Below are 20,706 nucleotides of genomic sequence, written 5' to 3'. Positions count from 1 at the left end.
GCTAATTTCAGATTTTAATAAAAATGTAATATTTTCTTATGAAATTGATTACTATAATTTTTGTTGACTGTATCGAATTAATTATGACTAGATACGAGTCGATCGAAGTCGAAAATTTGAGGAAAAAGCATAATACTTGGTTAAATTGGAGCAAGTCGAGGTAAGTGACTTGTCTAACCTTGTGTGGGGAAAATTTCCCCTAGGATTGGTATTGATGTGATTATTGAAATGTGTTGAAAGTCTTGTGCACGAGGTGACGAGTGTGTACACGGGCTAAATTGTGAAAGATTATATTTTTAAATTGTGTAGATCACTGTTGCGCATTTATTAAATTATGTTATCTTGTTATATTCTTCATCATTGATCTGAGATATATACTTCAAATTTTTTGATCTTTTCTTACTAATTGTTTTACCTGTTTAGTTGAAACTTGGTTTCTTTTATTCTGTGCATTATTTGAAGGTTGATTTTCTTTAAATTAAATATTATTAATATGAAATATTTGACATTTTTAAACTTGATATTGAAGCAACGTAGTAAAGATTTTGAAATATTATTTTCCTAAATTATTTACTCCTGAATATTTTTATACTCATTGTGAGGGAGCCGTGAGCTCTTTATTGTGAAAAACTATTATTGATGATTTATTTTGGCATGAGCCGTGAGCTCTTTATTATGGAAAAATATTATTATTGAATTATTTTGGCAAGTTAAATTATTTGAGCACTTGAGGTGCAAATTGTGATATATTGTGATATTGATACGCATGCGGTGGTATAAGGTCTGGGTGTTGAAACGCATGCGGTGAGATAAGGGCGGCTTGATACGCGTGGCTAGTAGGGGAACTACTAAAAGTCATGCGGTGTGATAAGGGTAGCTAAAACGCGGGATGCTATTTCGGAAAAAAAATATTTTCTTTAAATAAATTGTGAAGGCTCCCGCGGTGAGATAAGGAAATGAGATATTGTGAATTTATTTATGATTTGGGACTATGAGGCGGTATCTCGGGAGTGCCCTTGTTGATATTGATTTATGGCTGTAGTTGCCTTTGATTATTGTTGTGATTTTCTTAAAGTTGAAAAGAATTCTGTTTTGTTTCAACGAGGTATTTATTTGCCATTATTTGATGTAATTAAATGTGACATACTACTTGATTCATTTTCATTGTCATTTTATCTTATAATATTGTTTAAACATTTTACCATGCCATTATTTATTCTCCAGCAGGGCCTGACCTGACCTCGTCACTACTCTACCGAGGTTAGGCTTGGCACTTACTGGGTACCGCTGTGGTGTACTCATACTACGCTTCTGCACATCTTTTTGTGCAGATCCAGGTACATCTTATCAGACCACGCATCAGTAAACTAGCTATACGAGGAGACTTCGAGGTATATCTGCCAGCGTCCGCAGACTCCGGAGTCCCCTTCTATCTTACTATGTTGTCTTCCTTATTTGCTTTAGACTCTGATGTATAGAGACATTGAGAATAAATTCTTAGAAGCTTGTGACTTATTTCTACCGGGTTTTGGGAGTTGTAATCATTTGAATTGTAGATTACTTATTTTCGGATATTTATGATTATTCCGCATTGATAGGCTTACCTAGTCTTAGAGATTAGGTGCCATCACGATACCCTACGGAGGAAAATTTGGGGTCATGACAGGTGGCACGGGGTATTCCGCCTACGGAGAAGCTATTCATAGGAGGGGATTTCAATGGTCATATTGGGTCGTCTGCTAGTGGCTATGGTGAGGTGCACAGTGGCTTCGGCTTTGGTGATAGGAACGGGGGTAGTACCTCACTGTTGGATTTCGCTAGAGCTTTTGAGTTGGTGATCGTGAACTCTATTTTTCCGAAGAGGGAGGAATATTTGGTTACTTTTTGGAGTAGGGTGGCTAAGACTCAGATTGACTATCTCCTCCTTAGAAGGTGCGATAGGGGGTTGTGCGAGGATTGCAAGGTGATCTCGAGTGAGAACCTCACAACTCAACATAGGCTCCTATTGATGGACGTCGGTATCTTGATGAAGAGGAAGAAGAGGTTTGTACGGGGTCAGTCGAGGATCAGGTGGGGAGCTCTGTCTAAGGATAATGCGCGGGAGTTGGAGGGGCGACTTACGATTATAGGTTCCTGGAAGAGTGGTGGGGACACTAGTGCTATGTGGACGGAGACGGCGGACTGTATAAGGGAGGCAGCGAGAGAGGTGTTGGAAGTTTCAAAAGGTTACTCTGGCTGGCACCGAGGCGATTGGTGGTGGAATGACATTTTCCAGGGTAAAGTGGAAGCCAAGAAAGCGGCTTACATTAAGTTAGTAGAGAGCACCGACGAGGATCAGAGGAGAGCAAACAAAGAAATATATAAGGAGGCTAGGAAGGAGGCGAAATTAGCGTTCACAGAGCTAAGATTGTTGCATTTGGTCGGCTGTATGAGGAACTTGGGGGAAAAGGTAGGGTCAAGAAGTTATTTCGGTTGGCCAAAGCGAGAGAGAAGAAGGCTCGCGACCAGGATCAAGTGAGGTGCATCAAAGACGAGGACGGTCGAGTATTGATGGAAGAGGCCCAGATTAGGCAAAAAAGGCAGTCGTACTTTCATAAACTTCTGAATGAAGAGGGGGATGAAAACATCGTGTTAGGGCAATTGGGGCACTACGAGAGCCACCGCGACTTTAGGTATTGTAGGCGTATTAAGGTTGAGGAGGTCATGCGTGCGATGGGTAAGATGAGTCGGGGCAAAACGACCGGACCAGACGAGATTCCAGTAGAGTTTTGGAGATATGCGGGTTGAGAAGGCTTGGAGTGGCTGACTGGGTTGTTTAATATTATCTTCAGGATGAAGAGGATGCTTGATGAGTGGCGGTGGAGTACAATGGTTCCAGTGTACAAGAACAAAGGTGATTTCCAGAATTGTAACAACTATAGGGGTATCAAGTTACTAAGTCATACCATGAAAGTTTGGGAGAGGGTGGTGGAAGGGAGGATAAGAAGGGCGGTGTCTATATCGGAAAACCAGTTCGAGTTCATACCGGGCCATTCTACTATCAGGAGGTTGGTGGAACAATACAGGGATAGGAAGAGGGATTTGCATAAGGTGTTTATTGACCTAGAGAAGGCGTATGACAAGGTCCTCAAGGACGTCCTTTGGAGGCGTCTGAAGGTGAAAGGTGTGTTGGTGGCTTACATTAGGGCGATAAAGGATACGTATGATGGAGCTATGACTCAGTTTAGGATTGTGAGAGGTGACTTAGAGCCTTTTTCGGTGGTTATGGGGTTACACCAAGGATCTGCGCTCAGCCCGTTCTTATTTTCCCTGGTGATGGACGCACTGACACACCATATCCAAGGAGAGGTGCCATGGTGTATGTTGTTCGTTGATGATATAGTTCTGATTGATGAGACGTGAGGCGACGTTAATGGGAGACTGGAGGTATGGAGGAAGGCCCTAGAGTCTAAAGGTTTCAAGTTGAGTAGGACTAAGACGGAATATGTGAAATGTAAGTTCAGCGACGTGACGGGGGAAACAGATGTGGAAGCCAGGCTTGACTCACAGGTCATCCTCAAGAGAGAAAGTTTAAAGTACTTAGGGTCAATTATCCAGGGAGATGGAGAGATCGATGGGGATGTTACGCACCGTATTGTGGTGGGGTGGATGAAATGGAGGTTAGCGTCTGGATTCCTGTGTCACAAGAATGTGCCACCGAAACTCAAAGGTAAGTTCTATAGAGCGGTGGTTAGACCGGCCATGTTGTATGGGGTTGAGTGTTTTCCAGTCAAAAATTCACATATCCAGAAGATAAAAGTAGCATAAATGAGGATGTTGAGATGGACGTGTGGGCACACTAGGTGTAACGACCCGACCGGTCGTTTTGAACATATGCACTTCGCTCGGTTGTTTGAGGGCATGAGTAGCTCCGTATGATGTACTTTGACTTGTATGAATCGTCGAATTTGGTTTGCAGGTATTTCGGAATCGAATTGGAAGAAAGAATTTCATTATTGAAGCTTTAAATTGGGAGAGTTGACCAAGTTTGACTTTTTAGCATTTGACCTCGGATTGGAATTCTGATGGTTCCATTAGCTTCGTTAGGTGATTTTGGACTTAGGAGCACGTCCGGAATGTGATTTGGAGGTCTGTAGTGGAATTAGGCTTGAATTAGCGAAAGTTGGAAATTCGGCGATTTCGGTCGGCAGTGGAAAATTTGATATCGGGGTCGGAATGGAATTCCGGAAGTTGGAGTAGGTTCGTAGTGTCATTTGTGACATGTGTGCAAAATTTGAGGTCATTCGGACATGGTTTGATAGGTTTCGGTATCGGTTGTGGAATTCGTAAGTTTAGAAGTTCTTAGGATTGAATCTGAGGGTAATTTGGTGTTTTGATGTTGTTTAGAGTGATTCGAAGGTTCGACTAAGTTCGTAAGGTGTTTTAGGATTGGTTGGTATGTTTGGTTGAGGTCCCGGGGGCCTCGGTTGTGTTTCGGGGTGAGTTTTGAGCGAGTCCGGGCATTTCCGGAACTCAAGTATGGTTCTGGTGCTTTAAATTTCGCGGACCTCAGCAGAATTTCGCAGCTGCGCTTGGAATTTCGTGGACCGCATAATTCTGCCGCGGCCGCACTCCGGGGAAAGTTCTGCAGATCTGCTGGTCCGACTTCGGAAGCCTATATCTTTTGATCTACATGGAATTTTGAGATGCTTCAAAAATGAAAGTTGTAGCCTTCGTGTCTAGTTTCTAGAAAGGTAACGATGTCATCATTTGGACATTTGTAGAGAAAGTTATGGCCAAAATACTAAAGCCTAGTAGTGCAGCCACCAAAAAGTGCAGCCACACCAGTTTTTTGCGACCGCAGGACCTGAGAGGCGCGACCGCGCTCAAAATTTTGCAGACCGCGAAGTGGGGATCAGAGGTGCACTATATAAACGGGATTTAGGGTATTATTTCACATTTTGGACCTAGGGAGCTCGATTTGTGGCGATTTTTCGTGAGTATTTCAAGAAATCCATCGGGGTAAGTGATTCTAACTCGAATTTGGTTAATATACATGAATATATCAATGATTTCATCATCTGATTAGTACTTTGAGGTGAAAATTTGGGAAAAATTGTAGAAACTTCATAAAATGAATTTTTGGGATTTGAATGTCAATTCGAAGTCAGATTTGAGTGAAACTAGTATGGTTAATCTCGTGAGTGAATGGGTGTTCGTAATTTGTGACTTTTACCCGATTCCGAGTCGTGGGCCCGGCGGCCGGGTTTGAGCCAATTTCGGGTTTTTGGTCTGAATTGGTAGTTTTTCATGTGAAATTTATTCCATTACCGTATATTGATGGTATTGTACTGATTGTGAATAGATTCGGAGTATTTGGAGGCCGAGTCGAGAGGCAAGAGCATCACGGGGTAGAGATTTGACCGGTTTGAGGTAGGTAACGATTGTAAATCTAGTCCTGAGGGTATGAATCCCCGGATTTCATATCATTTTACTATTTTGAGGTGACACACATGCTAGGTGACGGGAGTGTGGGCGTGAACCGTTGGGGATTGTGACTTGGTCCATCCCGTAGCAACTGTAAAGTTGTATATTTTATTGAAACTATATGATACTTATGTGTTTTAGAAAGAGTTTCTGTAAATTGGGTTGAATGCCATGCTTGTGCCAGTGCTGTTTGGACCTTTAGGGGCCTTTTCTTACTATTCTCTCACTGTTTTCGATTGAAAATATATATTCAATCATGGTTATACTTGTTTACTATATAACTCAGTTTTCGTTACTCTATTTTGATGCATATAAAAGTTGTTTTGGGCTGAATACCCTGTTTTACAGAGAGCCCGAGTGGCTTGAGAGGTTTATGACTAAGTGAGGCCGAGGGCCTGATTTGTGAGGGTATTTATGGGATCGGGCTGCACACCACAGCAGTGCTTGGATCGGGCTGCACGCCGCAATAATATATGGATCGGACTGCATACCGCAGCAGTATTGGGTCGGGCTGCACGTCACAGCAATATAGCGCTTGGGCTGTAGGAGCCCCTCCGGAGTCTGTACACACCCCCAGTGAGCGCAGGTACCTACTGAGTGCGAGTGTTGAGTGACTGGGAGGCATGAATGATAGTGAGGTATTCCCGAGGGGCTGTTTACGAGTGATTGTGAGGTATGCCCGGGGGACTGTATACGAGTGACTGTGAGGTTGCCCGATCGGCTGTATATGAGTGATGTTTTGCCCGAGGGGTTGTTTATAATTTTATCATTTTTGCTTACCTTGCATTGAGCCTTTGTTTGAAAACTGTTGAAAAATATCTTTAAATAATTTTACTGGAACTAGGTTTAAACGAGATGTTTTGATTCAAACCCTGATTTTTAAAGCATGTGGTATTTTACTGAGATTTCATGATATGAACTTTATATGCTTATTGCTCGTCACTACTACTCAGTCTTTATTTACTGTTGTTACTTACTGAGTTGACGTATTCATGTTACTCCCTGCACCTTGTGTGCAGATTCAAGCGTATTTGGACACGGTAGAGGTTGTTGACTATTCCGGTTGTAGATTTTCCCGGGGATAGCAAGGTAGCTGCCTGGCGATCACAGCCCTGCTCTTCTCCCTTTTATCTTCCTTTAGTTGTATTTAGCTATTTTCCAGGCTGAGTTAGTCTTGATATTGTTAGACAGATTGTAGTAGATGCTCATGACTAGTGACACCCCAATGTCGAGCTTTTCTTTTCCGCACTTTTATTTTGATTTGAACTCCTTTATGAAGGTTTTTACGCTAAATAACCTTGAAATAAAAATATCGGTTTGTTTTGGAATGAGTCGGCTTGCCTAGTTTCACGATATATGCCATCACGACAGGTTAGGTTTTTGGGTCGTGATACTAGGCTGGATAAGACTAGGATTGAAGATATTCGGGAGAGGGTGGGTGTGGCTCCAGTGGACGACAAGATGCGAGAAGCGCGACTTAGATGATTCGGACACGTGCAGTGGAGAAGCCTAGATGCCCCGGTTAGGAGGTGTGAGCGGTTGTCTTTGACAGGTACGAGAAGAGGTAGAGGGCGGCCCAAGAAGTATTGGGGCGAGGTGATCAGACAGGACATGGCGCGGCTCCAGATTTCTGAGGACATGGCTCTTGATAGGAAGGTGTGGAGATCGAGCATTAGAGTTGTAGGTTAAAGGGTAGTCGAGCGACTTTTCTCTTTGTCCCGGTTTCCCTCTTTATACCGACGAGTATGATAGTGTTTTGTCTAGCACTGCAAGCGATTTATGTTATGTTTCACACTTTTGCATAATATTTGTGTTACTGTTTTTCCATTTTTGTTGTCTCTCACGTTGTTGATTATTTTTTAGGTTTTGTTGTCACAGATCTATTGTCTCTGAGCCTCCCGGAAATAACTTCTCTACCCCCTCTGAGGTAGGGGTAAGGTCTGCATACACTCTACCCACCCTAGACCTCACTGGTGAGATTTTACTGGATTGTTGTTGTTATACTTCATTTTTTAATAAAATCTATAAGGCTAAAGGAGTATCACAATGTCTTAATAATGCACAGACTGTCTATATTTCATTCATCCGGAGGGCTTTTCCGACTTTAACATGTGTATATAAACTAGATAGATTTAGCCCGTGCAAAGCATGGGCCCGACATTTCACATTTTCGGGCATCTGACGATTTCTTTTTTTCTTTTCAATCCTTGAATTGGTTTCAGTCTGGACCAATACATATCATTCAGAATATTGATGATTTTGCATATGCATATTCTAATATGATTGGTCATTGCTTAATTTCAAGCAACATAAAACCGTAACCAAGAGATAACAACTAAGCATGATCCTTAAAACTTGGACTGTACAATGACTTCAAATGTTGCAAATATTCTTTGTTTACAAGGTGATGTAAACTCAAACTCTCAAACGTGAAGACACAAAAACTTAAAAAGTCCAATACATGCCATGTAAATCAAACGTCTCAAACATTGATATGCAAAAACCGAAGAAGTCTGATGTTTAGGGAAGACGCAGAACGAAGCAAATTATTTATCAATCATAGAAACAACCATTCAAGCTACATCACATATACTTGAACTTAGGAAATCAATCTGAATTAAAGTGAACGATGACAAATCATATTTAGTTCTGGATTAAAAAAAAAAGGAACCCACATACTGACAATGACAACTCAAAGTGCACTTAACATTTTCACAATGTTTGAAAAATTGCCAAGTGTGGGAGGAATTCGTCCTTCGAAACGGTTATCGTTCAAGTCAAAATACTTTCCTTAAAAGCCAATCTCCTTTAGTATGTTGTACCGATCACAGTATATTCATACAAAGTCTTGCATATCAACAACGCATTAACATAAAAATCTTGAAAATTTTCAACACAAAGAAGCAAAATCCTTTAAGCCTTCATCAGAAAGTAACTTACAATTCCTGCAAAAAGATTAGGTGCACGTATTGAAAGAAATTCCTTCTGAGAATGTGTAAATGCAAATTAGAGGCACATTTGTGCTACTGACCTGTTCCAAAATATATCAAATAAATTGGATTCCCCTGAAAAAGGTTAATAACCAAATAAATAAACAGAAGATACAAAATTACATAAGTGGAAGGCACGTCTTCAAGTTTTTATGACAGATCTTGCAACATAGAGCAAAGTTTCCAAGTCCATCGGATCTAAGACATTCTAATTGGTAAGTCAATAAAGTGGTGAATTCTTATTTGAGCTTCAAGAATCTAATCATTAAGTCAACAATTTATCAAAAGAATCAATATGTCCAGTCTCCATGTACATATATCCAGATACTACATTAGCCAATAACATAATCAAAGAGACTCATGACTGCTAGAATCCTATTTTGACGACATACAACCAAGAAAAGTTATACTTTATTGGCTGCAAGGATCACTTATTCAGTATTTAACACATATCAAGTAATGTAACCTTTTCATTGTGAAAGTACTCATGAATAAGATAACTATACTTTAGGTCAGCATCATAGAGCAAAAATTGCATTTTCATGTCCATGTTTATCATTTCTTGCAATTAGTGTTTCGTCTATGACTGTTTCAAGAGTGTCTCTCAAGGTGGGACTTGTTTGAACCATTTAGGAAGCATCTCTATCTCCACAAATCTCAAATTCTCAAACATGTTGAATGTGAAGATCAAAATGAAAGTAAATGCAATCATGTAGAAAAGTCGCTCTCAAATGATAATATTAGGAAAACTCGACAAAGAAAAAATTAAGTCGTAATATTTTCCAGATCTTCCAGTAGAGAAAACATATACACATAATAAACAAAAAAGATAAATTAAAATCACATAACATTTTATAAGTACGGAGAAGATAAACAGATAAATTTCCTCAATTAGTAAAATTAGACATCTCTTTGGATCTAGTATTTTTGGCGAATCTTGCTTTTAACATGAAGTTTTACCCTTCGTGTTTCCTTCTGGCTCCCACGACACTTAACGCAATATTTTTAAAAAGAAACTTAAAAAAGGGAAGTCGTTAGTATCTTGAAAGAAGAAATACAAAAATGAAAGTTTCAATTGAAAATACCTTAACAACTTTGGATGGTTAAGGACCAAAAGCTGAAGGAACATCATTTTTTGGTTAGACACATCTACGGAAAGCTAAGATGATCTCCCTGGAACCATTAATAACTGGTGAGACTAATCTAGTATTCGCCTACTAAATACAGGAAATAATAATCCTTAATCAGTAGGTCAATGCAAGTCTGCAAATTGAAAATTCTTTTTTTTCTTGTCAGAAGTATCAGGTTTCAGTCTTCTCTCTCCTAATATCAATCTCATTGCTCGGCCCACGGGGCTTTGTTTCAAAGGTAAAGCAAGTAAAGCACAACATCAATTCGATGTGCGATAGATGTGCGATAAAAGCACAACATCAATTCGAACCATGTCGCTGATTAATGCCTAGTATATAAATGGGAGAAAGGTCGAGGGACGGACCCATACTCCACCGAGTTTTGTTCCAAGATCGTTTGCACCGGCTTTGGATTCAAGAAGATTCGCCACGTTTTGATGAACCAAAACCTGAACCCTTGCACAACCGGAGAAGTATATTTGTTACAGGAATCCAAGATCTATTGTCAAAAGCAGACAGTAGCTCTTTAGGCATTCTCTGCATTGCGGCTTCATTGCATTCAAAAGTAGCCAAGAACTCCTTGTACTGCACTAAGACAGAAATAGACTGCAGAAGAAGATCTCGCATCTCCGCACTGGATATCCTTGGATCATTGAAGTGGGTGACAGCGAAAGTAACCTGAAGAAAGAAGAATTAATAGCAAATACACGTAAAAGAAACGAAGCTAAATAATCTCGCACATAACAGGAAACAAGTACCAAAGGAATCTAGCATTAATCATGTGGATCATTCCGGAACCAACCAAGCTATAGTAAGAAAATCTTTTTGTGCTAATATTTTTTCTTATAAATACTTCTCTTTTGTTAAGTTAGCTTTAGAGGGTGTTGATGTGTTCTATTTCAGCATATTAAAATAAGCAACTATGCAAATACCACTGCCATTATACACTTAGTCCTAAAAGTACCATAGAAAAAAAAAAGCATGTGACTAGAGTGAGACAGAGACGAACTAGAGACGGAGAATTGAGACATACAAACGATGTAAGTCCTTGCTTGAGAAAAATTGTAGCAGGGACGAAAGGAGGGTCACTTTTACGAAGTACATGGAAGCAGTCCACCTGTCATTGAGACAAAAGAAAGGAAGATCACTTTCAAAAGTTGTGGCAACTAACAAACCGACTAAATAAATGACATGAAAATAGCTGGCAAAAAATTTGCTAATGATGAGCACTTGAAAGCATAAAGCATTTTCAATATTTCTATGCCCATAATACAGCTACATATAGACAACAGTGTAAACCTTTTTTTTCCAAGCCCTTCCTTTCTCTTTGCAGGTCGGTACACAAATGGACATGAAATAGAAAGGAACGGAAAAAACAGAATGTGCAAATACCACAATGTACATTATGTAAGATAAGTCAGGTTGGTTCGATCCATTCAAACCCATTCCCCTAAAACTATACAAACACAGCGGCCTAGTAATGAAAGGTGCAGAGACAGAAAGGCAGATGGAAGCAAGGATGGAAGCAAAACGGTAGGCAAGAAAAAGTTTTTGGTTCACTTGGCTATTAATAACTGCAGATACCCAAATTCCGCAGAGGATATGGCACTGTCTTTCACTAAAAGTTGTAGGTCCTTCTCGGCTTCGCTATCCACGCCGGAAGAAAGTCAAATGGCACTAGCAAAGAGGTAGAGAAAAATTCATGCTCAAAATGAGAAGTGCAGTAAAGCATATATACAAACGATGAGTCACTCTTTGATACAAGAAAATGGCCAATTATGGTGGAGTTCCAAAATAGTATGCAGAGTAGGAAATTTTATTACCAAGGTTTCCAAATAGTACTCAGGAGTATAGATGAAGACTGAGTCCTCTTTGCTAAGAGTTAAAAGTAACTGAACAATCCACATGCATACTGCATACATCCCTCTCTGCTTCCACCAAGAAAATAGAGAAACACGATACCTGTTAGATGATAGACAGCAAAAACTAAGCTATACCTCCTTGAAAGCAGACAGTAACTACTCATTAATATGGAAAATATACTGATCCATAATAGCCAAAACATTATTTGGAAATACAACAAAACATGCGATGATCATATTATCAAGCACAATGTTTGACACGATCCATTACTTCTTCTCAGTATATGCTACGAGCCTCCTTCAGGCGTTTTACATGTTCCCCACAAACTTTTTCACTGATCTGCTTATCAGTTGCTTCTAGAAGAGAGATTGACTGTGATTGCCGAGACATATACGATGAAGCCTACAATTGAAATAAGAGAATCATTCAAATATGATGTGAATCCATGAAACATGAAAGGAAGAAAGCAATGAATTCAAGTGCCGTAAGAATGGAATAAGAAAAGAAAGTACGATTGAACTGGCAGGACAAAAACATGTTAACCAAAAATGAGGTAAAATATCAGGACCATGTCCTCACACAAGAGAGAAGCAGATAGAACTAGTTCCGCACCTTCTATATCAATCAAGTATGCCTAAATCCCATATTTGCATGAACCCATCAAATGAATCCTCTATGTCCACTCCGTTCAATTTATGTCCATTCTATTCGGTATCAGAGAATTCATCATAGTTAGACTAATTTTACACTGGTTGTCAACCTACCCAAATCCTGCCCCCACTATTTGCTAGGGCCATCAACCTCGCCACTATTTTGAAACCTACCATATCATGAAATACATTCTCATGAAGAGAGACAGCACATATAACTTTTTTGGTGGAAAAAAGTGCTTTTGGGAAGAAGCAAAAACAATTTCTAAGAAGCAGAAAAAGTAGCTTCTTCCCAAAAGCAGAAGCAGAAGCAGTTTTGACTTTTCTTCTTACCAAGAATACCCTTAACAAAATATAGTATATACCAAAATAACCATTAAACCTAATACTTAGGATATTAATGTATAAATATTCTTATTATTTTTAGGATAGCTTTCTAATATATAGTGACTTTAGGGACGAATGTTTTTATATATGTTGAATGATTATTAATATATTTAACTTATATTAAAAGAATTAAGTACTTTTAAATTTTATTTTCATATTTCACTTAAATAAAATGAAAAGATTTAATTATTGTCTGTAATAACAAATTTTTGAGATTATGTATTTACTTATAATATTAACTACGGAAAAGGGTCAGAACTGCCCCTGAAGTATTGGAATTGGTACAAAATTGTCCTTCATCCACCTATTTGAATAAACATGCCCCTACCGTTATTTTTTTGGCTCAACATTACCCTTATTACTAACAGAAAATTCATAAAAAAAGAAAAATTAAATAATATCCACATGTCACTGTCCCATTGGTCTAACATAAACCCCAAACCGTAACACGCCCAGATATTGACCCGCCCTAATTTTAAAACATAAAACTCTCTCTCTCTCTCTCTCTCTCTCTCTCTCTCTCTCTCTCTCTTCGCTATTTCATTTTAGTGAGCATTTACTTACGAGTGTATGTCTACTATTATTCATGAGGCAAACTCAAAATTGAGTTCTCTATTAGAATTAATTTTATGGAAGATGGAAGGAATTGTCATATTCTTCTTAATGCAAAAAGTTTAGATTCTTTTTGTTTATGCAATGGGCATTCTTTATTATATAATTTTCTTTATTTGAAATTTGTGGGGGGATTTCTTCACTACTTTTTGTCATTCCTCCGTGAAAATTTGAGGATTAGTTTTTCAATTTTTTTTTAAACTATTTATGTGATGTGTATTTCCATTTTTTATTTATTTCACTATTTATTCAATCAATATGTAAGTTTTTCTACTCCGTGTAACGGGTATTGTGCAATTGTCACATTTCATACACATTGGGTTCATATGATGTATTAATAATAGTTAACAATTTTTTTAGATAATTTCTTCAGTATTTATTTTCTTACTTTGATTATTATCATGGATTCAATTTTCTCGATTAGATTATTGTATTAAGTCTAGTAAAAAAAAGAGGATTTTCTACTCATAATTTGCAAATGAGATAGGCTACTGTGTACGTTGCTATTTCCGGCGGATCCGCCGGTGAATTCCGCCCAAGTAGCAACAAGGCGGATAGAGAGAGAGAGAGAGAGAGAGAGAGAGTTGTATTTTAAAATCGGACCTGGTCAATATTCTGACGGGTTAAGGGTGAGTTTAGTTATATTTTAGTTGAAGTTTAGTTAGGCCAATGGAACGGTGACACGTGGATATTAATTAAATATATATTTTTCCCATAAATTTCTGTTAGTAATAAGGGTAATGTTGAGCCAAAAAAATAACAGTAGGGGCATTTTTATTCAAATAGATAGACGGAGGGCATTTTTGTACCAATTTTGATACTTCAGGGGCAGTTTTGGTCCTTTTCCATATTAACTATTAAATAAATCTATTCATGTCCTTATTCGTAATTTGATACTTAAAAGCACTTTCTGAAAAGCTTGGCCAAACACAAATTATTGCTCAAAAGTATTTTTTAGAGTGATTAGCCAAACACAAACTGTTTCTCTCCAAAAGTACTTTTTTCAAAAGCACTTCTCAAAATAAGCCAGCTTGGCCAAACAGGCTATAAATCATGAAATACATTCTCATGAAGAGAGACAGCACGTATCAAATGAACAAAGAAGCCAGACTACACAAATACCCACGAGACCCTCTGCCCTAAAATTGATTAACTTGCTCTGCTAAATAGAGTGCTCACAAAAAGCTGAGATGCAATTGACATCCTTATGAAATTGTGAAGGCTGATAGGCGTGTGTGCTCTTCTACAGAATAGTGAAACAATTTTCAGCCAAGATGCTTGGCTGCAAAATTGGAGAAAAGCAAGAACAGAAGGGGAAAAAGGTCTTTCCTCTAAATTCCAGTAGTCACGAGGAGGAGGTACTAGCAATAATAGGGACGATTGAGCTATGAGCATCTGAAGGTGGCCTGGGAGCAAAGTGCTGTTAGAAAGAAGGAGAAGAGCTGGAATATCATTTTTTAGCACATAGCTGCAAACAGATGGATCTCTTCCTTTTCCTCCAATTCTTTAATATAACGCCAGGTTCCAGACATTATAAATCGTGTAAATCGAGACAAAACTTAAATTTCATGTTGATCCTTGCACCTTAGGGCTAAGGGCATTCATTTCCTTGCAAGTTCATGCTTTAATTAACATAAAATGATTTTTGACGCGCTCGGTGAACTAAAACACAAATTTTGGACTAAGGAAACAATTCAGTCATTAGTGACGCAGGGGGAGACGAGGACAAATGGGTTAGTATGATCCACTACAACTTCCACCAGCATAATAAATTTGCTTAGCCTCTCATAAATGAGGAAAAAGCACATACAGGTTTTACTCTGATTGCAGAAATTCTTCACAAATAATACGACTATCAGATACCAGGGCAGTAGAATACCCTCATTACCAGAAACTGAATCATGGAGAACTAGAGAACTGCAAGAGATCCCAGGTAAAAAAAGACAAACAGTAACTCAGAGTCGAGGCATAAGAACTTCTCGTACCTTGTCTTGACCACCAACATCCCACACTGTAAAGCTGATGTTCTAACTACCTGAGATTCTGGAAAAGAATTTGTAACTTTGAAATATTAATGACTTGTACAGGACAAGATATGAGTAGATATAATGGAAGAGACCTGCAATTTGAAGATTTTGGTAGCAGCAGATTCTGGCTAGTTTTAAAATTTTAGAAGTAGAGCATGTACATATGCTTGTGTGAGAGAGCTCAAGAAAGTGTCTCCGTCATCATTAGCTAAAGCTTGGAATACTAAGGACTCTGAAATCATAAAATCAACTCATATTGCAGCATTTTATCGTAAATACTAGGTAAAATTTTATTTTAAAGAAACATGATGCTTCTCCTACTTTCTATTGAATTTTTATGCTGCACAAAAGGGATGCTTATCTCGCTTAAAATGTAAAATAGGAAAATTCATGACACCTGTCCTGAGTAGGGTGATCCTTCTTCATTGGCTCTACTTCCCAGGTGGTACAAGTGGAAGAACCTGCAAACAAGCACAGAAACATGAATGTCTTGTCACCTTTCACTTTCCAGTTATTTATGAGAAAGTTAGAATCAGCTTGGCTCCATTGTTTGGTGACCTCCTATTTTAAGATTAGACTATTATATTCTTAAGTAAACATTCAAAAGTATACCAACTACATCATGCAAGATATAAATATACAACAACCAATGCCATCATGGAAGTTCCAGACCATATAACTTAAGACAACAAGTTTCTCCCAAACATTCATTACAAGGACAAGGAGCAAACAAGAGAGTACAAACTCCAGGCCAAGAGAAAAAGCTAAATAACCAAAAAAGGTACTTCTCGCCCCTTAATTAGTAAGTGAGCTGCTATTCACCTTGCCGAATCACCAATAAATTACAATCCAGGCATCAACTTTTAAAGGTCCCAACACCTACATACATGAGCTGATGAAGTGCAAAACTGAGATGCCAAGATCCCTGTGATCTAGATGCTAATTTCTTGAAAGCAAGTAACTAAACTTGTAAGCTTTTTTATTTTTATTTTTCTTCTGACAAGTAATAAAAAAAAATGTACTTACAACTCCTACGTGGGTTAGCTTTTAATTCTGTTAGCTTCAGTATTGTTTCACCATATCTGTAATCTTTCCACTAATACATAACCCGTATGTTCCCTGCTACCATAAAAAAGAGGCAAAAAATTATTGACATGAAAAGTTTTTGCTGACATAATAACAATATTGAGTTACAATCTTGCAACCACAATGTTACAACCAAATGGTAAGTGTTTTTCCGCTCTTCATTTAATTACTTATAGACAATATTAATACAGCAAATTTCTCAATTCCACAAAATTTAATCTTTTCAAGAAAAAAAAAAGGAGCAATTGAACCTGTCAATGGAGCAACCAGCAAGATGAAGCCAATCAAGGAACTGAAAAGCCTGAAGCCAAGGTCACTGATACCATTAAGTCCAGGAAACGAAGTCGGTAACAACACTCCAGCACTTCTACGATCACTTCGGTCCCTCCCAGGCAACCGGCCAGCACTGTCACACAACAAGTCCTCACCCACACAAGGAACGGAGCCATCCTCAAATCGTAACCCAAGAAATGATCTATCCCATCAAAACTGAAAATGGGTATAGAAGATTAGTTTATCATTCACAATGGCTAGTAATCTGCTGATTTATCTTGAAATTCCACTAACAAAAGAGTCTACTGCCAGTTCGAGTTTTAGGAGCATAATAGTTCGACAAAAGTAAGTAGCATAGACTATAGCACATCTACTATTAGCCAAAGAGCAGTTAAAGGGATGATACGAAGGAACATGAAGCAAGAAACAATTTATTTTTGGTTGAAATCATTCAACTAACCTATCATCAGCTTTGATAGGAATTAATAACTGCAGACTTGCTCATTGGCAAGATCTTGCAACAACCTATCATCAGCTAACTGCAGAAATTTATTTTTGGTTGAAATCATTCAACTAACCTATCATCAGCTTTGATAGGAATTAATAACTGCAGACTTGCTCATTGGCAAGATCTTGCAACAAATAGACAGTGGTCCACCTTCAAGTATCACCAGTAATCCCCACATGAACAAGAGCCATCTTTGAAATGGTGAAAGCGGTTAATATCTCTAATAATGATCTCCCTAGAGACGATTTTACAAATGAACTTGAATGCTGTATGGCAGTCCAAACAAATCCGAAGGTTCTTCTTCACTCTAATAGGAGCACCAGGAGGTGTAGCAATCAGCCCAAATGCAACAGCTAGTTTCTCGCTGTGATAGGAGAGAAGAATCTCCTTTTGTATCCTCTCTACATCATGGAGATCAGTATCTACCATAGGAACATAACCAGCTTTAGCCATTAGCTGTCCCAACTCCTCCAGTTTGGCATATATTTCATCACTTCGCGAATGGCTTCTGTCTCCCACTATAAATGTGTAAATACTATCTTTAATTTCAATCCAACTCATACCAGGTTCCTTTTTTACTCTACTGTCCTTCATCAGTCTTCTTACTTTTGCGACATCTCCCCACAACCCAACTGATGCATAAATATTTGCAAGAAGAACATGAGTGCCAGATTTCTCTGGTTGAAGATTAAAAAGCATCTCAGCAGCACGTTGCCCTACCTCTACATTCTTATGAATTCTTGCAGCACCCAGAAGTGCACCCCAGACAGATGCATTAGCTTCAAAAGGCATCTTATTTACGAGATCAATAGCGTCATCTAATTTTCCAGCTCGGCCCAGGACATCAATCATGCATGCATAATGCTCTTGAGTTGGTTCAATCCCAAACGAGTCTTTCATTGTTTCAAAATACTTATTGGCTTCTTCAACTAACCCAGCATGGTTACATGCATAAAGGACACTAACTAATGTTATGTGATTGGGAGATACACCATCTTTCAGCATCTCACCAAATAAATGAAGTGCCTTTTTTGCATATCCATGTTGGGCAAGTCCTCCAATCATTGCAGACCATGAAACAATACCTTTTCTAGGAACCTCACTGAAAGCACAGTTAGCATCCTCTATACTTCCAGACTTAGCATACATGTTAACTAGAGAGTTACCAGCAAACACATCTGACATGAACCCAAACTTCAACACATGAGCATGTATTTGTTTCCCCTGTTCATATGCTGATAGATTTGCACATGCATTTAGGAGAGAACTGCAAACAAATGAGTCTGGTTTGAGACCCATGCCCTGTAGCTTCAAATATAGTTTCATGGCTTCTTCACCTCGACCAAGTAGAGCATAGGCTGTTATGAGAGAGGTAAAAGATGGCAAATCCGGAGTAGGGCACTCGTCAAAAATTGTAGCTGCATCATCCAGCTGGCTACATTTTCCATAAGAATCAACAAGACTGTTTATGACAAAGGTGTCACACTGAAATCCCGACTTCACAGAAAGTGCATGAACTTGTTTGCAGACATTAGAAGCCTGCAAGCCAGCAGCAGAGTTTAGGACGGCAAGTAAAGTTGTCTGGTCAAATCCAATTCCTTGGGTGAATGTCTGAACAAAAAGGTCTAGACATGCATTGTCTGCCTCATTCTGTGAGTAACCAGAGATCATAGCATTCAACGCGATTAAGTCCTTCCCGGGCATCAGATCATAGATCAACCTCGCGTCCTTGGTTAAATCACACTTGCAATACATATCGATAAGGCCAACACTCACAAAAGGATCCAGTATGATATCTTTCTTTATCAAAAGAGAGTGTAACCCTTGACCCAACCCAGGGAGCTCCAGTGCAGCACAAGCCTTGAGAGCACTCGACAATGTGAACATATTTGGCCAAATTCCTGAACTTCTCATCTGATTCAACATATCTATAGCCTGGTGGTGACATTCATGAAGAACACAACCAGCAATAATAGCATTCCACGAAACAATGTCAGGTACCACAATTTCATCAAAAAATGTAATGGCATCCTTTAGATTTCCCCCTTTAGCATACATGTCAACGAGTGCATTAGACGAGAAAGGATCAGAATCATAGCCAAGCTTCACCAAACACCCATGAATTTTCTTTCCTTGAACAATATCTCCTAACCCAGTACAAGCATTCAGTATGTTGGATAAACTATATTCATCGGGCCTGACTCCACTAACTATCATATCCCCGAACATGCGCATCGCCTCGCTGAAAAAATCATTCTGTGTGTAACAAGAAAACAAAGCATTCCAAGAAACAACATTTCTTTCGGGGATTTCCTCAAACAACAACCTTGAATCTAGAAGCTCGCCACACTTTGCGTACATAACAACCAAAGTATTCGCTACGAAAACATCAGACTCGAATCCTGTGACCACAACAATTCCATGAATCTGCTTACCCAAAAAAAGTTCCTTCTCAATAGAACATGCTTTAAGCACACTAGGAAAAGTGAACTCGTTACATTTAAGATCCAAAGAATGCATTTTGAAGAAAGCCCAGATAGCATCTTTACCAAAACCATTCTTAGCATACCCAGAAATCAAAGATGACCAAGAAACTAAATCTGGTTCAGGACTTTCATCGAGCAGTTTCCATGCATAGTCAAAAGCACCACATTTTGAATACAAATTGATTAAATGGTTCCTATGTTTGCTATCATTTAATAATCCAATTTTGGTTAAATGGGCTTGGATTTGAAGACCTGGGTTCAAAGACTTTGTTTGGGAAAGCTGTGAAAGTAGCTTTGTGTAGGAAAGGCGCCAAAGGTTTGTCATGCTTTGAATCCAAAACAATTTTCCAACTGGGTTAGGGGTAATAAAAGGAGGATCCGGGATAACTTATCGGGTCCTACCATGTTCAGCATCAAAGCCTATGCATTCAAACAAATGTCGTTGTAGTATAGTGGTGAGTATTCCCGCCTGTCACGCGGGTGACCCGGGTTCGATCCCCGGCAACGGCGAATAATGTTTTGCGGAAAAAAAACTCATTCTTAAACGAGGAGGAAGAACTCAGATTATTGAAACCGAGTTCTATATTTTCCCTACCTGGGGTTCTTCAATTTCCTCCTCCACCTCAGCCATTGTTCAACGGTAAATCTTTGTCCGCCATTGTCAAGTTCAGTTGTCGCACTACAAGTTGGATTTCGCGGGCAGGGGTGAAGTAGTAGCAAACTAGCAATATCTGATTCTGAGCTGCTTCGCCTATTCAGGCAACTGTGTTTTCTCCCCTTTCTTTTCCAATTTCAATCCCTAATTCTCTTCCCAATATTGTCAATCTCTGAACAAAAAAATATTTCAAATTTGTTCTCATTTACAAAAGGAATCAATAATCGTGTCGTCAAAAAGTTAGTACTTGATCTGTCCCAATTTATATCCGTTACTTTCCTTTTTAGTATGAGTTACAAAGAGTATGGTATTTTCCCTTTTAGTCCTTCCAAAAAAAATATCATACTTATTTATTTAAAGATAATTTTTTTAATTTTATTTTACCCTTAGTAAAAAAATATTATAGCTATACAAATTTTTATGATTTATCTTAGACCACAAGTTTCAAAACTATTCTTTTCTTCCTTAAATTTTATGCTGAGCCAAATACAAACACATAAATTATTGGACTATTTTAAAATATAAATGTTAATAGTATTTAGAATTCTTATAGTATGTTTGACAAGCTTCTTT

At 38.6% G+C, this 20,706-nt stretch overlaps 1 protein-coding gene and 1 non-coding gene across 9 annotated transcripts; one reads left to right on the top strand and one right to left on the bottom strand.

Annotated features, from left to right (window-relative positions):
• Window positions 1-9,511: 9,511 nt before the first annotated feature.
• On the bottom strand, window positions 9,512-20,367 carry LOC107767594 (pentatricopeptide repeat-containing protein At4g14850-like). 8 transcript variants are annotated; one of them, XM_016586648.2, is made up of 9 exons: window positions 16,945-20,361; window positions 16,463-16,700; window positions 16,152-16,244; window positions 15,523-15,586; window positions 15,084-15,141; window positions 11,720-11,851; window positions 11,410-11,548; window positions 10,620-10,703; window positions 9,512-10,264 (listed from the first exon to the last, which is right to left on the bottom strand). In XM_016586648.2, exon 1 carries the CDS (start codon window positions 19,801-19,803, stop codon window positions 17,152-17,154), a length of 2,652 nt encoding a protein of 883 aa, XP_016442134.2. In that variant the 5' UTR covers window positions 19,804-20,361; the 3' UTR covers window positions 9,512-10,264; window positions 10,620-10,703; window positions 11,410-11,548; window positions 11,720-11,851; window positions 15,084-15,141; window positions 15,523-15,586; window positions 16,152-16,244; window positions 16,463-16,700; window positions 16,945-17,151. The 8 variants fall into 8 exon arrangements, with proteins under 8 accessions (XP_016442134.2, XP_016442133.2, XP_075084390.1 ...); XM_016586647.2 differs by lacking the exon at window positions 16,152-16,244 and having other exon boundaries at window positions 17,063-20,367; XM_075228289.1 differs by lacking the exon at window positions 16,152-16,244 and having other exon boundaries at window positions 11,410-11,514; window positions 17,063-20,367.
• On the top strand, window positions 19,917-19,988 carry TRNAD-GUC (transfer RNA aspartic acid (anticodon GUC)). Its single transcript has one exon. It is a non-coding gene; the product is annotated as a tRNA-Asp (tRNA).
• Window positions 20,368-20,706: the final 339 nt, after the last annotated feature.

This window comes from Nicotiana tabacum, chromosome 13, assembly GCF_000715075.1.
Source record: "Nicotiana tabacum cultivar K326 chromosome 13, ASM71507v2, whole genome shotgun sequence".
Taxonomy (NCBI): domain Eukaryota; kingdom Viridiplantae; phylum Streptophyta; class Magnoliopsida; order Solanales; family Solanaceae; genus Nicotiana; species Nicotiana tabacum.
Note: the sequence above shows the minus strand (reverse complement) of the source record. Positions and strands in the feature narration are given on the sequence as shown.